This window comes from Vidua chalybeata, chromosome 14 (assembly GCF_026979565.1).
Source record: "Vidua chalybeata isolate OUT-0048 chromosome 14, bVidCha1 merged haplotype, whole genome shotgun sequence".
In the NCBI taxonomy this organism is placed as follows: Eukaryota; Metazoa; Chordata; class Aves; order Passeriformes; family Viduidae; genus Vidua; species Vidua chalybeata.
Window position 1 is genome coordinate 2720110 of NC_071543.1, and position 18151 is coordinate 2738260.

General features: G+C 42.5%; 1 protein-coding gene across 1 annotated transcript in view; it reads left to right on the forward strand.

The window, feature by feature from the left end:
- ABCB7 (ATP binding cassette subfamily B member 7) overlaps positions 1-5815 on the forward strand; it is a 35616-nt gene extending 29801 nt beyond the window's left edge. The window contains exons 14-16 of the mRNA XM_053955593.1: positions 652-755; positions 2232-2339; positions 4834-5815. Coding sequence (XP_053811568.1) covers positions 652-755; positions 2232-2339; positions 4834-5052 — 431 coding nt within the window. The 3' untranslated portion in view covers positions 5053-5815. The remainder of the gene's footprint in view (positions 1-651; positions 756-2231; positions 2340-4833) is intronic.
- The last annotated feature ends 12336 nt before the right edge of the window (positions 5816-18151 follow it).

An 18151-nucleotide genomic window follows, 5' to 3' on the forward strand; every position in this document is an offset into this window, starting at 1 on the left:
TTATTCTTGAGTAGATGTTGGCTGTAAGAATTGTTTAGGAAGGCAACTAGTCTGAAACTGGGTTATGTCAGAAACCACCGGGCTATAGATCGCAGGCTGAAGGTGGTTTTCTGTACAATATTAATTGTTCTTGAGAGAAATTTGCCATTATGGAGTGGGAAGTTGGATGAATGTCAAGGAGAGACCTGAAAGACACAGTGTGTGAGCAGGATGCCTGAAATCCAATACAGCAGGTGTGGACAGAGCAGTGGTGAGAGAAAATTGGATTTGTATGTGCAGAGTTACTGGATGGAGCAGAGCTTAGGCTAGGTGAATGGGCTCCTACTGCCAGGTGTACAGAGTGAGTAACTGTACAGCATTGTTACTCACCTGTGTCAGAGTCTTGCTTTGGAGTAGATACAAAATAGTTCTCTGTCCTTTTCCAAAAGGATGAGCAATCTTGAATCACTAAATTTACCAGGGAGCAGGAACTTGTGTGCTATCTTATGTAACATGTCAGACATTTGTCAGCAGTGACTATGATGTCTATTAAAAAAGGAGGAAAAACCCAACAACCAACCCTCCAAAATCATGTCTGCTGTTGAATTTAGACTATCACAATTGTAACTTAATCTTTTTTTCTTTTTTTTTTCCTCTTTCCCCCTCATTCAGGAGGAGAAAAGCAAAGAGTTGCAATTGCTAGAGCAATGTTAAAGGAGCCACTTATTTTTCTCTATGATGAAGCCACATCATCTTTAGATTCAATTACAGAAGAGGTAAATTGGGATTAAAAAAATCTAGAATTTAAGTGATACAATGATGTTTGATTCTGATGCTTTTCCTTGTTCTTTTCCTCTCAGAATTCTGTTCTTTTTCAAGTGTTTTCTCAGTATTATTAAGAGATGCTGTGTTGAAGCAGTTGTCCTAAAGCGTGGAGCAGAGATGCTCAGTCCATCTACCCTGGAGATAGTGAGGGATATCAGCTGTCTCTGGGATATTTTGTTTCCACTCTGGAAGTCCCATTCACCTTGACACATTCATCCCTTGAAGCTGGTGCAGGTGGCCATGAAAAAAGCCTTCTAAATAGCTGAGACATAATGCAGGACAGACACCCCTGGTTTATTGTGCAGCAGATGCAGGTGATGTAGATGTGACCAGCGGTGCTGGTGTTCATTTGTGTTCATTCCACAGGAAGGGCTGTGACATGGATGTGCTGACACCGTGACAGGACCTGCATCAGCCTTCATAACAACATCTTTGCTTAAGTACAAAACTCTCAGCACCAGCAGTAATTTCCCAAACTAATGTCGTCCAAAATGAGCTAAGCTACAGCTCTGTTCATTTATGCAGATTGAGTGAATTTATTGACCTGTAATCACTAAATGACTTTCATTTTCCAGATGAAAAGAATCCAGAGGATGAACTGTACATCCATATAGCACAGCACTGAAATGTAGCACAGCTTCCTCGTGGGCCAGAAATGTCCACATCACACTGAGTTCTCGGATTTTTCCTCTCTTGTTTTGCTGTATCTGTGCAAGAGTCATAAGCAAAGCAGGAAGTTTCAGAGTAGAAATGCACTTGGAAGACAGCAAATGAAAATGAGGCTTTTCCACAAGAGCATGCCTGGGACTGGAAATGTTTTCTGACAAAAATTCTCAGAGAAATAAAGTGGACACTTCACGTATGGTAGTGAGGGCACAAATTCCCCATCAGTGCTTCTTGCAGAGGGATGTGGTTTGGAAGGTGGCATGGAGCTCACAAAGGAAACACTGGATAGATAGATAATTCCCAGAATTGCTCTGCCTTTGTTCCACATTAGCATAATACTGAGAGGGTTTTTTTTCTTTAACAATCATGGGAAAGCATTAATATTACGACCACGAGGAGTTCTTATTTTCAGAAGCTTTTACTGCTGTTTGCTGCTTGTGTAGCATGGCTCCGTGGGGAAGTTTTTCCTGAAATGAAGTGACACTTCTCTTCCTTTGTCCCTGGGGATAGCTGTGTTTTTCTGTGAATACAAGCTTTTTTTTTTCGGTTTGAGGCTTTAGCAAAACCACAGATATTTCATGTTTGGGACTCTTCTGTTTCTCCTGTATGTACTAGTGGCTGTTTATTGTTGGGAAGCTGTAGCAGTACCAGAGATATTTTCAAAACTTATTTACAGTCATTTGCATATTTCCAGCAGCATCTTATTTCTCCTCATCTGGCTCAGGAATTTGTAAGAGTTTGTGTCTATTCCAATCTTGCAGAATATTCTCAAAGCCATGAGGGACATGGTGAAGCACCGGACGTCGATTTTCATTGCGCACAGGTTGTCCACGGTGGTGGATGCAGATGAGATCATCGTGCTGGATCAGGTGAGGGCTCACCTGGTGCTGTGGGATTTTCACATCATGTCAGGGTTTGGTTTAGGGACTCTGTGTGTCCAGTTTGAATTGTTAGACTCCCACCAAGCTGCTGGAAGTTTTTTCTTTCTAAATGAACCATGTTTGAAAATTCCAGCCCAAGCTTGGCATGTGTGACTGTCTTGTATGTTGTTATTTTATGCCTTACTGTTGCATGTTTTTAACCTAATTTTTTGCATGCTTCCGTCATCTGAAGTTTCATAATGTGTTCCCACAATTTATGCTTCACTCTCATTGCTCTCATTGCTGTTTTTCACATACATCCATTTTTTCCGTTCAGTGGAAAGAGAGAGGACAACGTGTTCCGTTTCCATGCAGATAGAACTATTGCAGGATTGTTCAACCTCATTATGTTAAAAATCTGAGCACCATTCTCTGTTGTACCTGTAGAAAAGTGTGATTGTTCCCTTTCTGTTGGCTTATTTTCTAAGAAAAAACCAACATGTTTCAACGTTTGATTCCCTAATATCAGTGTTCAGCTGTTACCTCATACTCATCCAAAGTCCATTTTTTCTCTATTATCCATTAGGGCGAGAGATTTAAAATAAACAAATGTCCTTATGATAACTTCATAATTATTCTTTTAACTGATAATGCTGAAAGTACAGTGCTCTAATCTGCTGATAATAGATGTTAAATTTATCTCTGCATTCATTTTTATCAGTTGCTATTTATAAGCTTGTGCTCTTAGGTGTCTTTAGTGACTTAAAATACACATCTAAAAGCAAATAAATTATTTCTACACTACATCCAATGATTTCATGGACAATCAGAACCATATCTTATGAAATAGTGACATTTGCTGCACAAAACTTAGCTTTATATGAATCTCAGGATGAAGTAGTGGAATAAATCACTTGCAGTGCTCCATGGAATTTCTGTTTTTTTGATCTGCTTTTTTTTTCAGCTTTTGCTGAAAAATCCTCTCCTAAGGTGTATCCTTCCTACAAGTGCACATTAAAACATCTCACAAACATTTTGTAACGTGTCACAAGGCAATTGGCAGCTTCTTGTTTTCCATGCAATTTTTCACAGCTTCCTGAGAGCGTGTTTTGTGTTGTAGTGTAACTGTTACATTAAAAATAAAAGCACAGCCTCGAACTGTGAAGGAGCCAGGGTGCTTCCTTTGCTGAGGGACGGAATTGTGAATGAGGGAGGCAGCGCTGCCGTGTGCCGCTGCCGTCCCAGCAGGATTGATGTGCTAGCAGCCAGATAAATAAGGCTCAGGAGCAGGGATGAGACAGGGTGATTGTGGCTGGTTTTGCTTAGCAATGGTAATCATGGAATCACAATTCCAGCACCTTTGCTGAGGTAAAATCAGAATCATTCCTGAACAAGTAAACATTGGAGTAATGATAAAGATCCTGATGCTGTGGAGCTGAGCAGAGAAGTTCCATTTTTAGGATTGGTCAAGACTTACTAAAAAGAAGCCATAATTCAAAACCTGGTCTCTACTCCAAATTAATCACTTAAAGAATTTAAGTAAATTCTGCAGTTCTGTTGATCAAGTGTATGTTTGTTCAGATTCCACTGCCAACCAACTACTAATAGAAGTGCCAAGACCCAAATTCTTTCCCAGCTTGTCCATCAGCAGGTGTCACAAGGAGATAGATTTAATTGTAGATCAGAATTTAGAACTGATATCAAATCCATGTGGTTGTCTGTATAATGAGAAGGAAAAGTAGCTGGAGAATGAATTAATGTATCAGTTTAATTTGAAGTCAGTGAATGTGTCTCTCAAAGTAGAAAATGAGTTTGGTTTTTGAAGTGCTGGTATTTCTCTGTAGGGTTGGAGTTCTCATGGGGATTCTCCTCTCCAACTCTTCCTTTCCATGCTGATAGTCAATACATCATCTCTGCTCCTGAGAACAGCCCAGAGAACTGAACTGCTCACACAATTTTCATGGTGGTGATTGCAGTGACACAAGCTACAGAGCACCCATAAAAGCACAGTTTACACTAATTGTTTTCAGGATTTGATCTTAGATGTGCTTTGCTTATCTAATATAAACCCCTCTCTGTCTGCTCCTCTCTTTAAGCTTCTTCACCTGTGTTTGTTACTGGGCAAAGATAAATCTGTGTTTATTTTGGTACACTCCTGACACCTTTACAGGAGTAGTTGAGCACCTGGCTCCTCATATAGAGGTCCACATTTACTTTAGATAACTCCTGCAGTTTAGATAGGAAACTTTCCACGCTGCTGGGCTTTAGATTTTGTCCAGATGGACAAAAGGCACCTGCAGTCTGAGAAGAGCACAGCTCCTTGTTTTCAGCTGGCAGTGCCCACACAAGTGAGTGCCCTGTGCAGTCAATCCTTCCTTGTTGTTTCAAGCTCTTCCTCATTAATAACTGCTCTAATCCATACTGTGAAACTGTGGTCCAGAGGCTGGCCTATTGCTAAAGATCTGGGAATGTGGATTCCTGACTTCCTGCCCTTGTCTTGCAGGGTAAAGTAGCAGAACGTGGCAGGCATGCAGAGCTCCTGGCAAACCCCAGCAATCTCTACTATGAGATGTGGCACACACAGAGCAGCAAAGTGCTCCACAACCACAGCCACCCAAACTGGGAGGAGAGAAATAGCCACACATCCAAAGAGGAGGAAAGGAAGAAGCTAGAAGAAGAAATCATCAACAGTGTGAAAGGCTGTGGGAACTGTTCATGCTGAATAGGATCTGGATCTTGTATAGTAGGTTAAAAATGCACAAGAATACAGTGAAATACAGCTCTTGTTTTTAAGTCAGCATTCAAAAACTTCTGGGTTTTGCAGTTTTTGGATTTTACAGTTTCACAGAGGGACATAATTTCAACCAAAGGAGTTCTATTTTTTCATCTTTAGGAATCTCTAATATTCAGTGGCACCTGCAAGAGCTGAGCTTTTTCAGAAACTTTAAACTTCCCAACCAAGGGTGTAATTTATGGCAATTTTTAGGCATTGATAAATTCTCCTGGTAGTCGCCTGATGTGGATTATTAAATTGTAAACAGACTTGTCCTTGATTTACATTATTTCTCATCATTGATGGTTGATAAATGCATCATGTTTTAATTGTAATTGGGCTAATTTGAACTCATTTGCTAGTGAGGAAGATGCCTTTTAAATTCTTCAGTGGTGTTCTGGTTTAAAATCTTCATTGTAAAGAGTAAGAACAGCCTCAACAAAATATTAGACTTCTAGTAGCAAACTAAATATTGGAATTACCCCTCTCACCTTTCAGAAGCACCTTTCATACGGCACTATCAGGAAATGGATTGATGATACTCTAAAGGAAAACTAACAGCATTTTTAAGTGAAAAATGAGCAAATCCGAGTTCAGGATTCTGTATCCTCAGCATCTGCTGTAGTAGTCAAAGCAGAATGCAGTTGCTCTTTCTAGTTCAGTCATGGTCTTAGGGAGCAATTAAGATTCAATAAAGAATTCCATAAATTTCTATTATCTCATTAATGTATGAGAAAATGACCTGGATAACGCTGAAAGCATTGCTATAATAATCTCCTCATTTCAACAACCAAAACTTCTCCAGTGGGAGGAAACCTCAGCCTTTGGGATCTGCAGGACACTGTGGGAATCTCAGGTTTGGGTGGGGGCTGCAGGGGTCACATCTGGGAGAAGGTGCCAGAAGCTTCCCCTGTGTCCAGCAGAGCCAAGGCTGAGCACATCTCCAACAGGGCAATGCACTGCTGGGATCACAGATTTGGGAAGGGAGGAAAAGCCTTGTAAGTGTAAGAGCAACTGCAGCCAGAGAGAGGAGTGGGAAATGGGAGAGAAGCAGCCCTGCAGACACAAGGGCAGGGCAGGAGGAGCTCCAGGCACTGGAGCTGAGATTCCCTGCAGCCCATGGGGTTCCACAGTGGAGCAGGGATGCATCTGCAGCCCAGGAAGGAGCCCTGGATGGAGCAGGGATGCACCTGCAGCCCAGGAAGGAGCCCTGGATGGAGCAGGGATGCACCTGCAGCCCAGGAAGGAGCCCTGGATTGAGCAGGGATGCATCTGCAGCCTGGGAAGGAGTCCACGATGGAGGCAGGGGGATGTTCCCAGAGGAGGCTCTGGGGCAAGCCCACACTGGATCAGGCTCCTGGTAGAACTCATGGAGGGAGGAGCCTGAGTGGAGCAGATTTGCTGTGACCCCATGGGGGAGCTAAGTTGGTGCAGCCTTTGCCTGAAGGACTGCACCCTGTGGCAAGAGGACACATGGAAAAAACACTGGGGCAAGGGAAGAGAATGAAGAGGAAGGAGCAGCAGGGACAACGTGATGAACTGACCACAGCTTCCATTCCCCACCCTTTGCACTGCTTGGAAGGGGGGGGGGGAATTCTGAAATGAAGTTGAGCCTGGGAAGAAGGCAGGGATGGGAGGAAGGTGTTTTAAGATTTTGTTTCATTTTCTTATGACTCAACTCATACTTCTAATTCGCAGTAAATGAAGTTAATTTCTCCAAGTGGAGTCTGTTTTGCCCATGACAGTAATTGCTGAGTGGTGTCTCCCTGTCCCTGCCTTTCCCATGAGCCTTTCCTTGTGTTCTCTCCCCTGCCCAGCTGGGCACCCAGCATCCAGCCACGGTCATCCCACCACAGCAGGATTGTATTTTTAAGCCTTGTCACTCCAGGGAAGTTCACCATTTCTTTAGCACGATCTATCCTGGTGTAATTCTATATGTTGAATTTAAGAATTAAAATCTTTCTCTTGGATGCTGAAAAATAACTTTGCTATTTCTGAGGAATTACACTGGTATAATTACACTGATATAATTACATTTGTAAATCAGATGCAAGATTTCTCATTGTGGGCACTAGGGAAGGGCTGAATTTGGTGCTTCTGGAAATTTAATTGCAAATAGTGTTTATTTATTTGTTATACCCCTCCCCTATAACTAAAAATAGGAACATAACTTAAAAGGAGTGAAACCTTTTCTAGTTACTTTCTCTGTCTTAAAATGATGGGTGAAAAACCAACCTGGCATCAGTCTCCAGTTAAAAGTTATTCTAAAAGCACTTTAATTTTCATCCTTGGAGTGCAGAAGTAAAGTGAAGTCCAGTTAATGCAGTGGCAGTGCAGAATTCCAGCTTACAACCTTCCCTTTATTTTCCCTAATTGTCTTCTGATTGAGCTGCTGACAGCAGTGAAGGGACTGTAATGGTGCAGTTATCTCCCAGCTGCCAGAAATGGCAAAGGTTTATTGAAAATCTTATTTATGAGGAATCTCCCTTTCCTTCATCGTGACAAACCCCAAACTATGGCTCTTCCCCTGCTCTGCAAGAGCTGATTTTGGAATTAATCTGTCTGCTGTTCATGCAGCAGGTAGCAGGCAAAAGCTGTGAATAGTAATATTTCAATCCTAAGGTTGTTTTCCTTTTGGCACAAAGATGAGAAATGACTCTGGTCTGAAATGTGGAGGGAAAGGGCTTTTCTCAGTGAAAAGTTTTCCATGTTCCAGAGCTTGGACATTCCAGAAGGTCCCGTCCTGACAGGGTGCACAGAATTGGGAATTGTGTGTGAAATGTCTGGAATCAAAAACCACTTTAATGCCAAGTCTGATTGTGTTTGTGAGGGACAGTTTCAGACGAAAGCTGATGGATTTATCACTGGGGATGGACTTTGCAAGGACTGAGAGTCTTGGGCATTACAGGTTTGGAATGAGGATGGTTTCCAGGTGGTAAATGCCAGGAATGATCAATAATTGTTTAAATCTGTAGGGTTTGCAGGTCTAAGGCCATTACCTGTCTCTGCCATCCATTTGCTGCCAGTGGATGTGCTGCAGCTCTGTCCAACTTCAAATGGAATGGCAGGAGAGAACTCTGGACAAAGGCAGTTTCTAAAACAAGAAACTCATACAGTAGAATATGTGTTTTAAAGAAGTGCAGTGAGTTTCTGGAGATGACTGAAAACTTTCCCATGTCATGGAGTTGCTGGGTAAACTTTCTTGGCTTGGTGGTGGCTGTATTGGGTTGAATTGCTGTGGAGAAGCAGCAGCAACAGTGGGTGAGTCTCCTGTCTACTGCAGAGTCAAACTTGTGCTGTTTTGTGGGGGTTTTTTGTTTGTTTGTTTGTTTGTGGTTGTTTTTTTTTGTTTGTTTGTTTGGTTTTTTTTTTTTTTTTTAATTTAAATGTTGAGTTTTTATTCCTGTACTGCGACTCCGAAGTGTCACCACTGAAGCAGATGCTTAAAGCACTGAATGGGAGAGTAGTGGCTTTGGAGAGACTCACTGACCCTTAGGACAGTCTGCCTGGCACCTCTCAGAAAAGCCTTACAATTCTCCCAGTCTCAGTGGATCTTCGTAATTCTGCTCTGCTGCAAGCTGAAACATCCCTTTTCTAAACAGCAGCTTTTCATATTCTGGCCTCCTAGATGGTTGTTGTTCAAAATTCAAGTTATCTACTCCCATTATAAAATCTTTATCTGCAATTTTAGAGTAGAAAAAGACATTTCTTTCCTCTTCACTTTCTGTTTTTAGAGGAAATGTGTTTGTAGAAAATGGACTTTAAAAAGGGGCTGCTACTTGCAGTGTGTAGTGATCTGTTAACTGTGAATTTAGAGAAATCAATCCTAATTTCCATTAAAAACTTTTTAGGCTCAGGATATCAAGTCACAGCACACAAAATTTGGGCTATTTTAACCTCCAAGTTAGGAAACTTAATGAGTTATTGGCAGGGAGGTTGTGCTTTTTCCAAGTGGATGTTGAAAGCTTACTCCTTGAAGATGATCCCTCAGGTTATCTCAGCTCTTCTGTTTCATGGAGGTATAGTTACCTACATCTCTCAACACTGAGCTTTTGTCCAAGTTTCTTTTCAGAATGGAAATATAAAACTTACATTGTACAGGAAGGTGATGTGTTCCAGAACAACACAGAAAGTTCATCTGAGATGAGATTGTGTAACCCTTCTGCTGGAAGACTCCTTACCCCACTCCTGTCCTTCATCTGTGTGTAGATAATTCTTACTAAATAAAGGATTTATCTTTGTGAATAGAAATGGCTGTCCTGTCACAACAGCTCTTCCAGCTTTGCAGCAATTCCCAGAGGAAACAGTCACTGCTATGGAATGTGAGTCTTAACTCAGCAATTGTTTGTGGTGCTTGGTGGTGCCAGTGGAGCACATAACCAATCCTGGGGTGTGGGTTGGCATAAGGTGACAGAATTCCAGGTGATCCATCAGGAGTGAGTTCATGCATCACACCTGGATTCTGCCCCCACTCAGCTTTCACACCCCCTGCATTTGTGTGTGGAGCTGCAAAAGCAGGTGAGGAGCTCGTGTTGGCTGCATCCCCCTGACGGGAATGAACATGCCGGTGAGAAGCCTGACTGTTTTGTGCTTTAAAACACTGTGTTTTTATAAATGTAAACTCTTAATGTGTGCTCAGTCAAAGTAGAGCAGTTTTAAGAATCTGCTTGAACCCTTGACAAGACAGTGTAATCACTGACTGTATTTCTAATTGCAGCTGTAGCTCTTTATCAAAGCAGCATGCAGGAAACCTTTTTTATTTTATTATTATACTGTTAATTACTGCATTGCACTGTATTGAGCTGAGCCACAGCAGCCACTGTCCTGCTGTCACTGAGCCGTGTGTGGTTGTGCACAGGGCACAGGTTGTGCACAGGTGCAGGATGGATGGCTGGAAGATCCTAGAGCAGCCTGGGGTGTTTCAGGTCTGACTGGATGAATTTTCAGCTGCTATTTCTAAGTGATCATTTGTTCTTCCTTTAAATCCTGTAATGGTACAGTGCAGGAGTGCTCCATTTATTGACATTAATGGAATGGCCATATCATGGATGGAAGGACAAGAGGCAAATTGTAGATAGATATATAATAATGTATAGAACAGATAGAATTCATCTACTTCTTATCTTTAGTGGATAAATCTGATGTCTTTATAAGAAAATCTTTAAATGGGTAGTCCTTGAAAACTATCTTAAATTCCTCTCAGGTAACTTTTGACCCTTCTGCAGATGTTGGGACTAAACTCAGGGAACTCAGCCTGGAAAACCAGCAGAAATCTTGAGAGAGGACTTCTCCTGAGGCAGGTCTTCAGGCTGGGGCGTGAGATCTCCTTCAGATGAGAAGTGTCAGTTGTACTAAATGGCATAGTGGATTTATTAGTTAAAAGAAAAAGAGCCAAAATGCTTTACTGGTGTCTTTGGGCAGAATTTAAAACAGCATCCCCAAAGCTGAAAGAGTCATGTAACAACTCAGCTCCCCCACATTTGTTTCCAGTTTCTAATGCCCTTTATAAAATTGTCAAGTAAAACATTTTAAACATCAACATAAACTTGTAAAGCTCTCAGCCTTGTGCTGGAGAGGGAAAAGGAGGCAAGTTCTTCCCCTCTATTATAGACTGGAATAAAGAGCCTGCAGCAGAATACATCAGGTGGTGGGGTGTCTTTGAGTGCCTTATGCAGGGCTCTGCAAGTGTCAGCTGAAGATTTTACTGGCCTTGTGCACACACCAACAAATATTGAGGAAAGTGAGGTTGAACAGATGAAAGGTTTCCATATTACACTTGTCAGAGAAAATGGAATGTGAAGGTCAGTCTGTAGTTGGGAGGGAACCATTCAAAAACAGCAATGGAGGAATTACAGAGTGGGCCGTGAGCTTTTAAAACGTGGAAATACATCTTCATGTGTTTCCTCACAGAGTTGTAAAAATCTTTATTTCTTCAGTGAATTCAAAATCTTCCTGGCTTTTGAAGAACACAGATAAAAGATTCAGCTTATTTACAATTAAAACCAGGGAATGTTCTCTGGGGAAAACAGTGTTTGCAGAATCTGTAAAAGGTGATGAGTGCTATCGCGTGTCGATGCTGCTACTTGTGATTGCAGGAACGTAGGATACTTGGCAGGATACAAGGGAGGGGGAAGAGCACAAGGCACAAGTATTTTAGGCTGGAGTTGTTCCTTCTGCCTTGTGGAAATTGCTTCACTTCAAAACCCACACAAGGATTATGCTGGTAACACACACACACAATGTTTCTGAAGTCTACAGGGTAAAAATTAATGACCTGATGTACAGTACAGAGACTTTTAAAAAAAAAAAACAGTATTTTATTTTACAGTAGTTAAATGTCAGAGCAAGAGAAATGCAGAGTGGTGAGCATGGGCTAGTGGAGAAGGAAGATTTTCTCCATTCAATCCCTTCACTCCCAACAGTGAGTTCTAATTTGGGCCCTGCGTGACGGCAGCCGTGTGCAGGGGCCCCTTGGGCTTTTGTGTGTGAGCTGATCTCCTTAGACGTGACCTTACCTTGTGCCTCATCTTCCTCCTTCTCCCCTTATTGGGGCTGTACTTCCTACAAATTAAATTCTCCCTAAGACATTTCCTGTCTATAAACTGGAGGAAGCATTAGCAGCTTCAGTCTTAGGGCTTTATCCCACGTGTTCTGTGGAGAGGTGCTGCTTCCAAAGGTGACCTCAGTGGAATGGGACACTGTGAAGGCTCCTGTGCTGCTTTTGGACATCTGTAGCTGCAGCCTTGCAGGGAGAGATTTGTTCAGTGAAATGCTGCTTGGGGAGCTGTGTCACAGCCTCTGCATATTCCAGTTTGGGCTTCAGGGCACCTGAAACAGCAGCCTGCTCCAACAGCCTGCTCCAGGTGGTTCTTTTCTGCTGGGCTCAGGTGTTACTGGGGTTCTCCAGGTGTCTCATTTTCAGCAGCATGTCTGGGTGAGGTAATTGTGCTTCCAGAATGCTCAGGGAGCTTTGCAGAGAGCAGCCTGTGCACATGATTGCCACAGCATGGAAAGATCCATTTGAATGCCACGTCCACTAAAAATCAGTGTTTGCAAGAACCCTGCTTAGTGCTGCTGCAGAGAGCAAACCTGGCTGCTGAAGGTGTGTTTGGGTGCTGTGCTGCTGCAACATGTGCAGCAATTGCATTGTCTTCTGCTTTCTTATCAGTCCCTAGAATTTTTGATGTTAGGAATCTCCAGCTGACCACAGAAACCTGTCACTAAATGTAGAAGTCCATGGCTAAAACATTACCTCCTGAAGAGCAGCATGAGCAAGATTTAGCCCATTAGGTGGGGTTTTTAATAGTCGCTATGCTTCTAGCAAAACTGGTAGTTGGAATTTCGAGCAGTTAATGAATTCTCAAATCAAAATATGTTGTACCAAAAAGTGGCTGAAAGTTGCTTAAATATTCCCAAGACTTTGTGCAACTTCTGTCCTAGGTTTGTACATGAATTACTTTAATTCTGTCAGATTTAGCTGGTTATTTCCATGATGCAGTGATATCGAAGCTGGGAAGAATTTATTGGCACAACAGCCATGTGTCCAGCATGTGCTGGTGTGGGGTGTTTCCAACACTTTGTATCTTCCCTCAGGAGGTGTGTGTGTAATTCCCAGGTGAATAATGCTCTCAACTCCTAATTCATACAGGAAATGCCACACCATCGAGCCCTGGTATAAATGTACTGAGTATGTCCAGTGAAAAGGGAACAACGGAAGTTGGGCTGCAGCACTGAAATGATTTCCTGATGGAAATGGTCCAGGAATCAAAGCAAGTCAAATGCAAATAACACTTGTGGAAAAAAAAGGGAGCCATAAAAAGCTACTTTTTAAGTGGATGATCAGCTCTGGAAGCTGAAAAAAAGTGGGTTCTAGTGATTATTTTGTGGGATTTGTTTAATTTAATTGAAGACCCTAAACTTTCTAACTGTTCTTTAGCCTGCTGGGAAGCAGTCAAGTTCCAGTAAATAAATGCCCATGTGATTCCAGTAGGTATCTAAAAAAGCAAATCCTCCAAATGACTGTTTTCAGACTTGATAGCAGAGTCCCTGTGGAAATTCCTTCAGTGGGATATAAGCTCACATCTAATGGCAGTCTCTGATTTAGGCCAAAGCTGCTTTACTGACACTCCAGCCGTCCTATGGAGATCCCAAAACCACACAGACTTTCACAGCCCATAAATCCCACAGAATGCATCTCTTAAGTACTTTACTTAAAGGAATGTTAAGCTCTTTTACTAAATCTGCAAATTACAGCTATTTGACAATTCTGAGTTTACAGTCTGACAGCTCACGTCATCAGTGGAGCGGGATGAGCGGAGTCAGAGGCGGCATCGCTTGCTGCTGACTTGCAGGGATCTGGTAATAACAATCCACTGGAAAATGTTGGAAAGCTGTGACAGCCTGGGAATGGTTTGTGACATCTGTTAAACACACTTGTTTTTATTCCCAGTGACTGCAGCAAGATCCAGCGATATTTCATGGAAAAGGAGTGCTTGTGTTCCAAGGCAGTTCCCCTGAGGACCCACGCCACCATCCAGGTGAATTTCTGTACAAATGACCACACCCCAATACTTGAGCCAGATTAAAAGGAAGTTTCTCAGCGGATTGTTCCTCCCTGACTGCAGGAGGTAATGAAGTGAAAACAGTGGCCAATGAACTCCGCAGGAGCAGGAGATGGAGGAGGCTGGTGAAGCCCTGGCTGCTGAGTGCTCTGGGGTGCCCAGCACTGGCTGTGTGGGGAGTGAACACTCACTAATGACTTCATGGTTCAGAGCACCTCAGCCCTGACTTAAACTGAAACGGGCAGTGGCAGGAGAGCTGTAAACTCACAGGTGCACCAGTGTCCTCTGAGGAACACACACGAGGCATACGTGTGAGCAGCCAAGGAGAAGAGCTGTGTCTTTCTAAAGAAGACTCCCTGGATGAGTCAGCTGTGCCCTGTGACTGAGCACAGGGTTCCTTGTAGCACAACTAAAGTTTATGAAGTTTTGTAGCCACCATTTACTTGTTTTAATACACACTTGGCCTGAAGTTCTTACTGAATCTGCTGTAAGACCTGTGGGAGTGGTGGCACAGGAACTGAAGGAAACATTGGTTTACCAGGTAATGGCAGCAGAGCCAACTCAATTCAGCCAGTGCTGCTCTTTAAAATAGGTGCAGAGAAGAAAAAACTGTAGAAAAAACTATACTTGCTGAACCACCCAACTGTTGCCAACACAGCTCTTGAATCCCAGACCCAGTTTTTGCACTGCAGACTGTACAGCAAGGTGGGCAGTGGCTGTGAGGGTGGTAATGAGTATGAAGGAAAGTCCTTGGCACTGTCTGAGTGCTGAGTTGCTGTTCAGCCAAAGGTTATCTGGGCCAATGAGAAGCTGGGATCAGCCTGGCTGAGGCTGATTGAAGTGTTTGGTCACCCACTGGCTAAATATCCATAGACAGAGGAAATGAAATAATTGTTATTTAAAAAACCCAAAGTGACCTAGAGGATAAAATCTAACTTTTCCATTTTTTCCAAAGGCTTCTCCAGCAGTTTGTGATTCTTTCCAAGGACTCCATACCGTCTCACCAGCCTTAGGGCTGACAAGGTATGAGAACAATATAATCTATAAATCCTCTATCTTGAAGGTCTTCTCCCACCTAAACAATTCCATGGTTCCATGCTTTTATAATCTATAAACTAGCCAGGACGAACTAGGGCCAAGTTTGATGCAAGCACCTAAACTCTGGTGTTTCAATCCACTGAAAAGTGGGTGCTTTATGCTTGGGAAGTGCAGAAGTGAATCCTTTAAATGTGTGTGACCTTTTCTGTAAAAGTTGCCTCAAGTCCAAGATGAACACCTGCAGCCAAGTCCCTTGGTCACACACACCTTGACACCATCTTATTTCTGAGGAGCAGCACCAGTGTAAGGAAATGCTCACACAGCTGAGAATATCTGTTTGTCCTGGAAGGAAGATCTCTAAAAATGTCCAGACTTCAGCTTAGATGAATGTCTGTGGATCTCAAAATCTTGGGCCTGCCATCACAAAGGGCTCTATAAAAAGGTTGGAAATGGAGAGGCTGCTGCAAGTCCTGTGGATAATTGCCTGGCTCCGTGTGCCGTGTGCGGAAGGTCACTTCACACAGGCAGCGCAATTACCTCCTGGACAAATGGAAAATGAAATTGCAACCTTGTGTGTGATTGCCAAGAAGACAACCCAAAGCGCTGGCTATGAGCAGAACCTCTGCCCTCTGCGTGGCAGGAAAGCTGGCACTGTTCTCCCTGGAAACAATGGATTTGAAAACGTCCATCTTTTAAAATGTGCCCTTTCAAGTGGTCCAGTGAAAGATGATGAGCTGCTAAGTGTTTGCAGTGGTTTCTGCAGCTCTCAGTCTTACAGAGAACTCTCATCACCTGAGACCTCCCAGGGTGCTAGCAGGAAGCTAAAATTCAGACTAGTTGAAGCAGAGCCCAAGCTGACAGCAGACACAGGGCTTAGCTACAGGGTATGTGATGCACTGGAGAGGGATTGAATGGTTCTGTGCTGTCAGTGATGGAGTAATCACTGAATAAGTGTGGGGTTTTTTTTTTTTTCCTTTTATTTATTCAAATTAGGGGCAAGAAAAAAACACTATACCAGCACTACGCTGCCCAGAGTGTGTGAGTTTCAGAGGATACCAAGGTGGAAGTCCTGTCCTGTTGAAGGTGGAGGCAGATGATTGACAGGTCTTCTGATAAGCAACAAAAGAAAATTCACTGAGAGATTATGAATTACAAATTTGTTTAAAAGCCTCGGTTGTAGTCACTCAGCATGTAAAAAACTCCTTTAGTTTTGACTTTACTCCTTATTTTGGGGAAGGTACTGAGGGATACAGGAAGCACCTTTAACTTGTACTTCCTGGCGTGATTCTTTGTGTTGTTGAAAGCAAACATTTTGCCTACAGAAGATTTGCACAGGTGTAAAGCTTTCCTTGTATGAATATTTAAACAAATGGGGGTCTGTCACTGAACTTCAATTTAGTAATTTGTTTATCAGGTTTTGTTGGGTTGGAAAGCATTTCTTCTGTTAGGCTATAAAATAAAAGGATTTATCCTTAAAATAAATTAATCAAAAATCTCTTGTGAAAATGCTGAAGCTAAGTGGAAGGTTTCCAGAAAAATCGAGCATTATTATGATTTTTTAAAAGTGTGTGTAAAATAATCCAGTCTTCCAAAAAGATGCTTGAAGTTGTTTGGATAGAGTTGGCATCTGCCAGAGTCGAATCACACATAAGATAGCATGATTGACCATTTTTGGCATGGGATGGGCTAAATTGGCTCATCTGTTGGCTGTCAGTCTCTTCTGAATTAGGTCCAACGCTTTGTAGGCACGTTTCCATCTGGTTAAGTTTAGGACTCAAGCTGTTTATATATTAAAAAAAAGTATTTTGTACCAATAACAATTTCTAGAAAAAGGGTTTTGCTTATGTTTCATTTTGAAACTATTTGGTTTTCTTTCCTGGTTAAAATAACCTCCTGAAGAGTGAAAGATGATATGTCCATGTATTATGTTAAGACCCTTGAAACATGCAAATAAAATGGAAAGAAATTAAAATTGTATATGTACATATTTAAATATATGTATATATGCATGCATATCATTCTGTAATATGTGACTCCTCTAAATTGGAAAACCAGATTTTAAGTCTGCTAATATTTTAACCATGTGCATTAGGAAAGGAGGATGAATACATGCTGTTACACTCACATTGAGTCTTTCTAAGATTGGCCTTGCATTATTTTTATTCTGAATATTTGCCATCTGGCACTGGGAGCTGCAGTATTTAGTGCCACAAATAATAATGAAAAATATGGTAATAGCTCGTGATACTTTAACGTAAAAATATAAGACAGAGGGTATAAAGCTCTGGGCGTATGATCTTACAGCTGCCAAAGCATGTTGTTCCCTCTGCCCTTGTTTTCCATAAATGATTCTTTGATTGGAGACAGCAGCAGTAATGGGAAAGTCATTGGTTAATGCACATTAATGAAACTGCGTTACTGGAGTTAATGAACTACAGTCCTGAAGAAAAATGAGCAGGAAAAACGCCAGGGTTTGTGCCATTGTGTTCAGGTAGCTGTGGCTGCACCCAAGACACACCAGGAAAATGTCTCTGACTCCAGATTCACCTGAGACAGAGAGGCCTGTCTTCTTCAGGTCGGAAAAGCCCCATAGAAATGCCTGAACTTTAAACGAAATTGCCTTTTCCTTCTCTCTCCTCCCCCATCAAAACACAATGAGGAGACTATTGCATATTCAGCAAAGCTGTTGTTCTGCAGTTAAATTGCATAATTAGATGGGGCTTAAGGAGAGCTGAACCTCGGTGATTGTGCAGGCTGAGGCAGAGGTGAGACCAGCTCATGGAATTTACCCAGGTGAGTTGCAAACCAACTCAGGGAACTTACTGAGGTGTTGGTGCTTCAGGAGAACAGCTCCAGGATGTTTGGGCTCAAAGGCAGCAGGCATTTCCTGAACGTTCCTTTCAGAGAACAGAGGAATTTACCTTTATGGTTTCTGTGAGATGGGTTTATATTTGAAGACTGGCCAAGCAGCTCTGGGGATGCCAAGAGCTCTGTGGCCATGTTTTGTGGCTGCTCTGTTGGCATCAAAATCAACCCCTTCCACCAGCTCTGCTCTATGGCACCTCTGCTCACCACTGCAGCATCCTCTGCACTGAACAAGAGAGAAAAGTTTCATGTTTCCTAAAGAAAGGAAATAATTTATAGAACACTGCAAGTAAGAGCTACATCCACAATAAACAGGGCTTGGCTCTGCTGGTTTATGCAGCTGCCCCGAAGAGCCACAGTGCAATGGGAAGGATGGAATTGCACAACAGGATTTGAGTTTCCAGCTGTTACCAAAAAGTCCTGACCAGCCCTCTGGGCTCTGCCATCTTCACCCAGCACTTCCAGGTGCCAGCCAGCTCAGCCAAAGCAGCAACAGGCTTTGAACCCTGGGATACCAGAAACTGCCATGCACCTCTGCAGTTCATCCTTGCCAGTCATGGATTTACTGCCTGTGAGAAGATCAA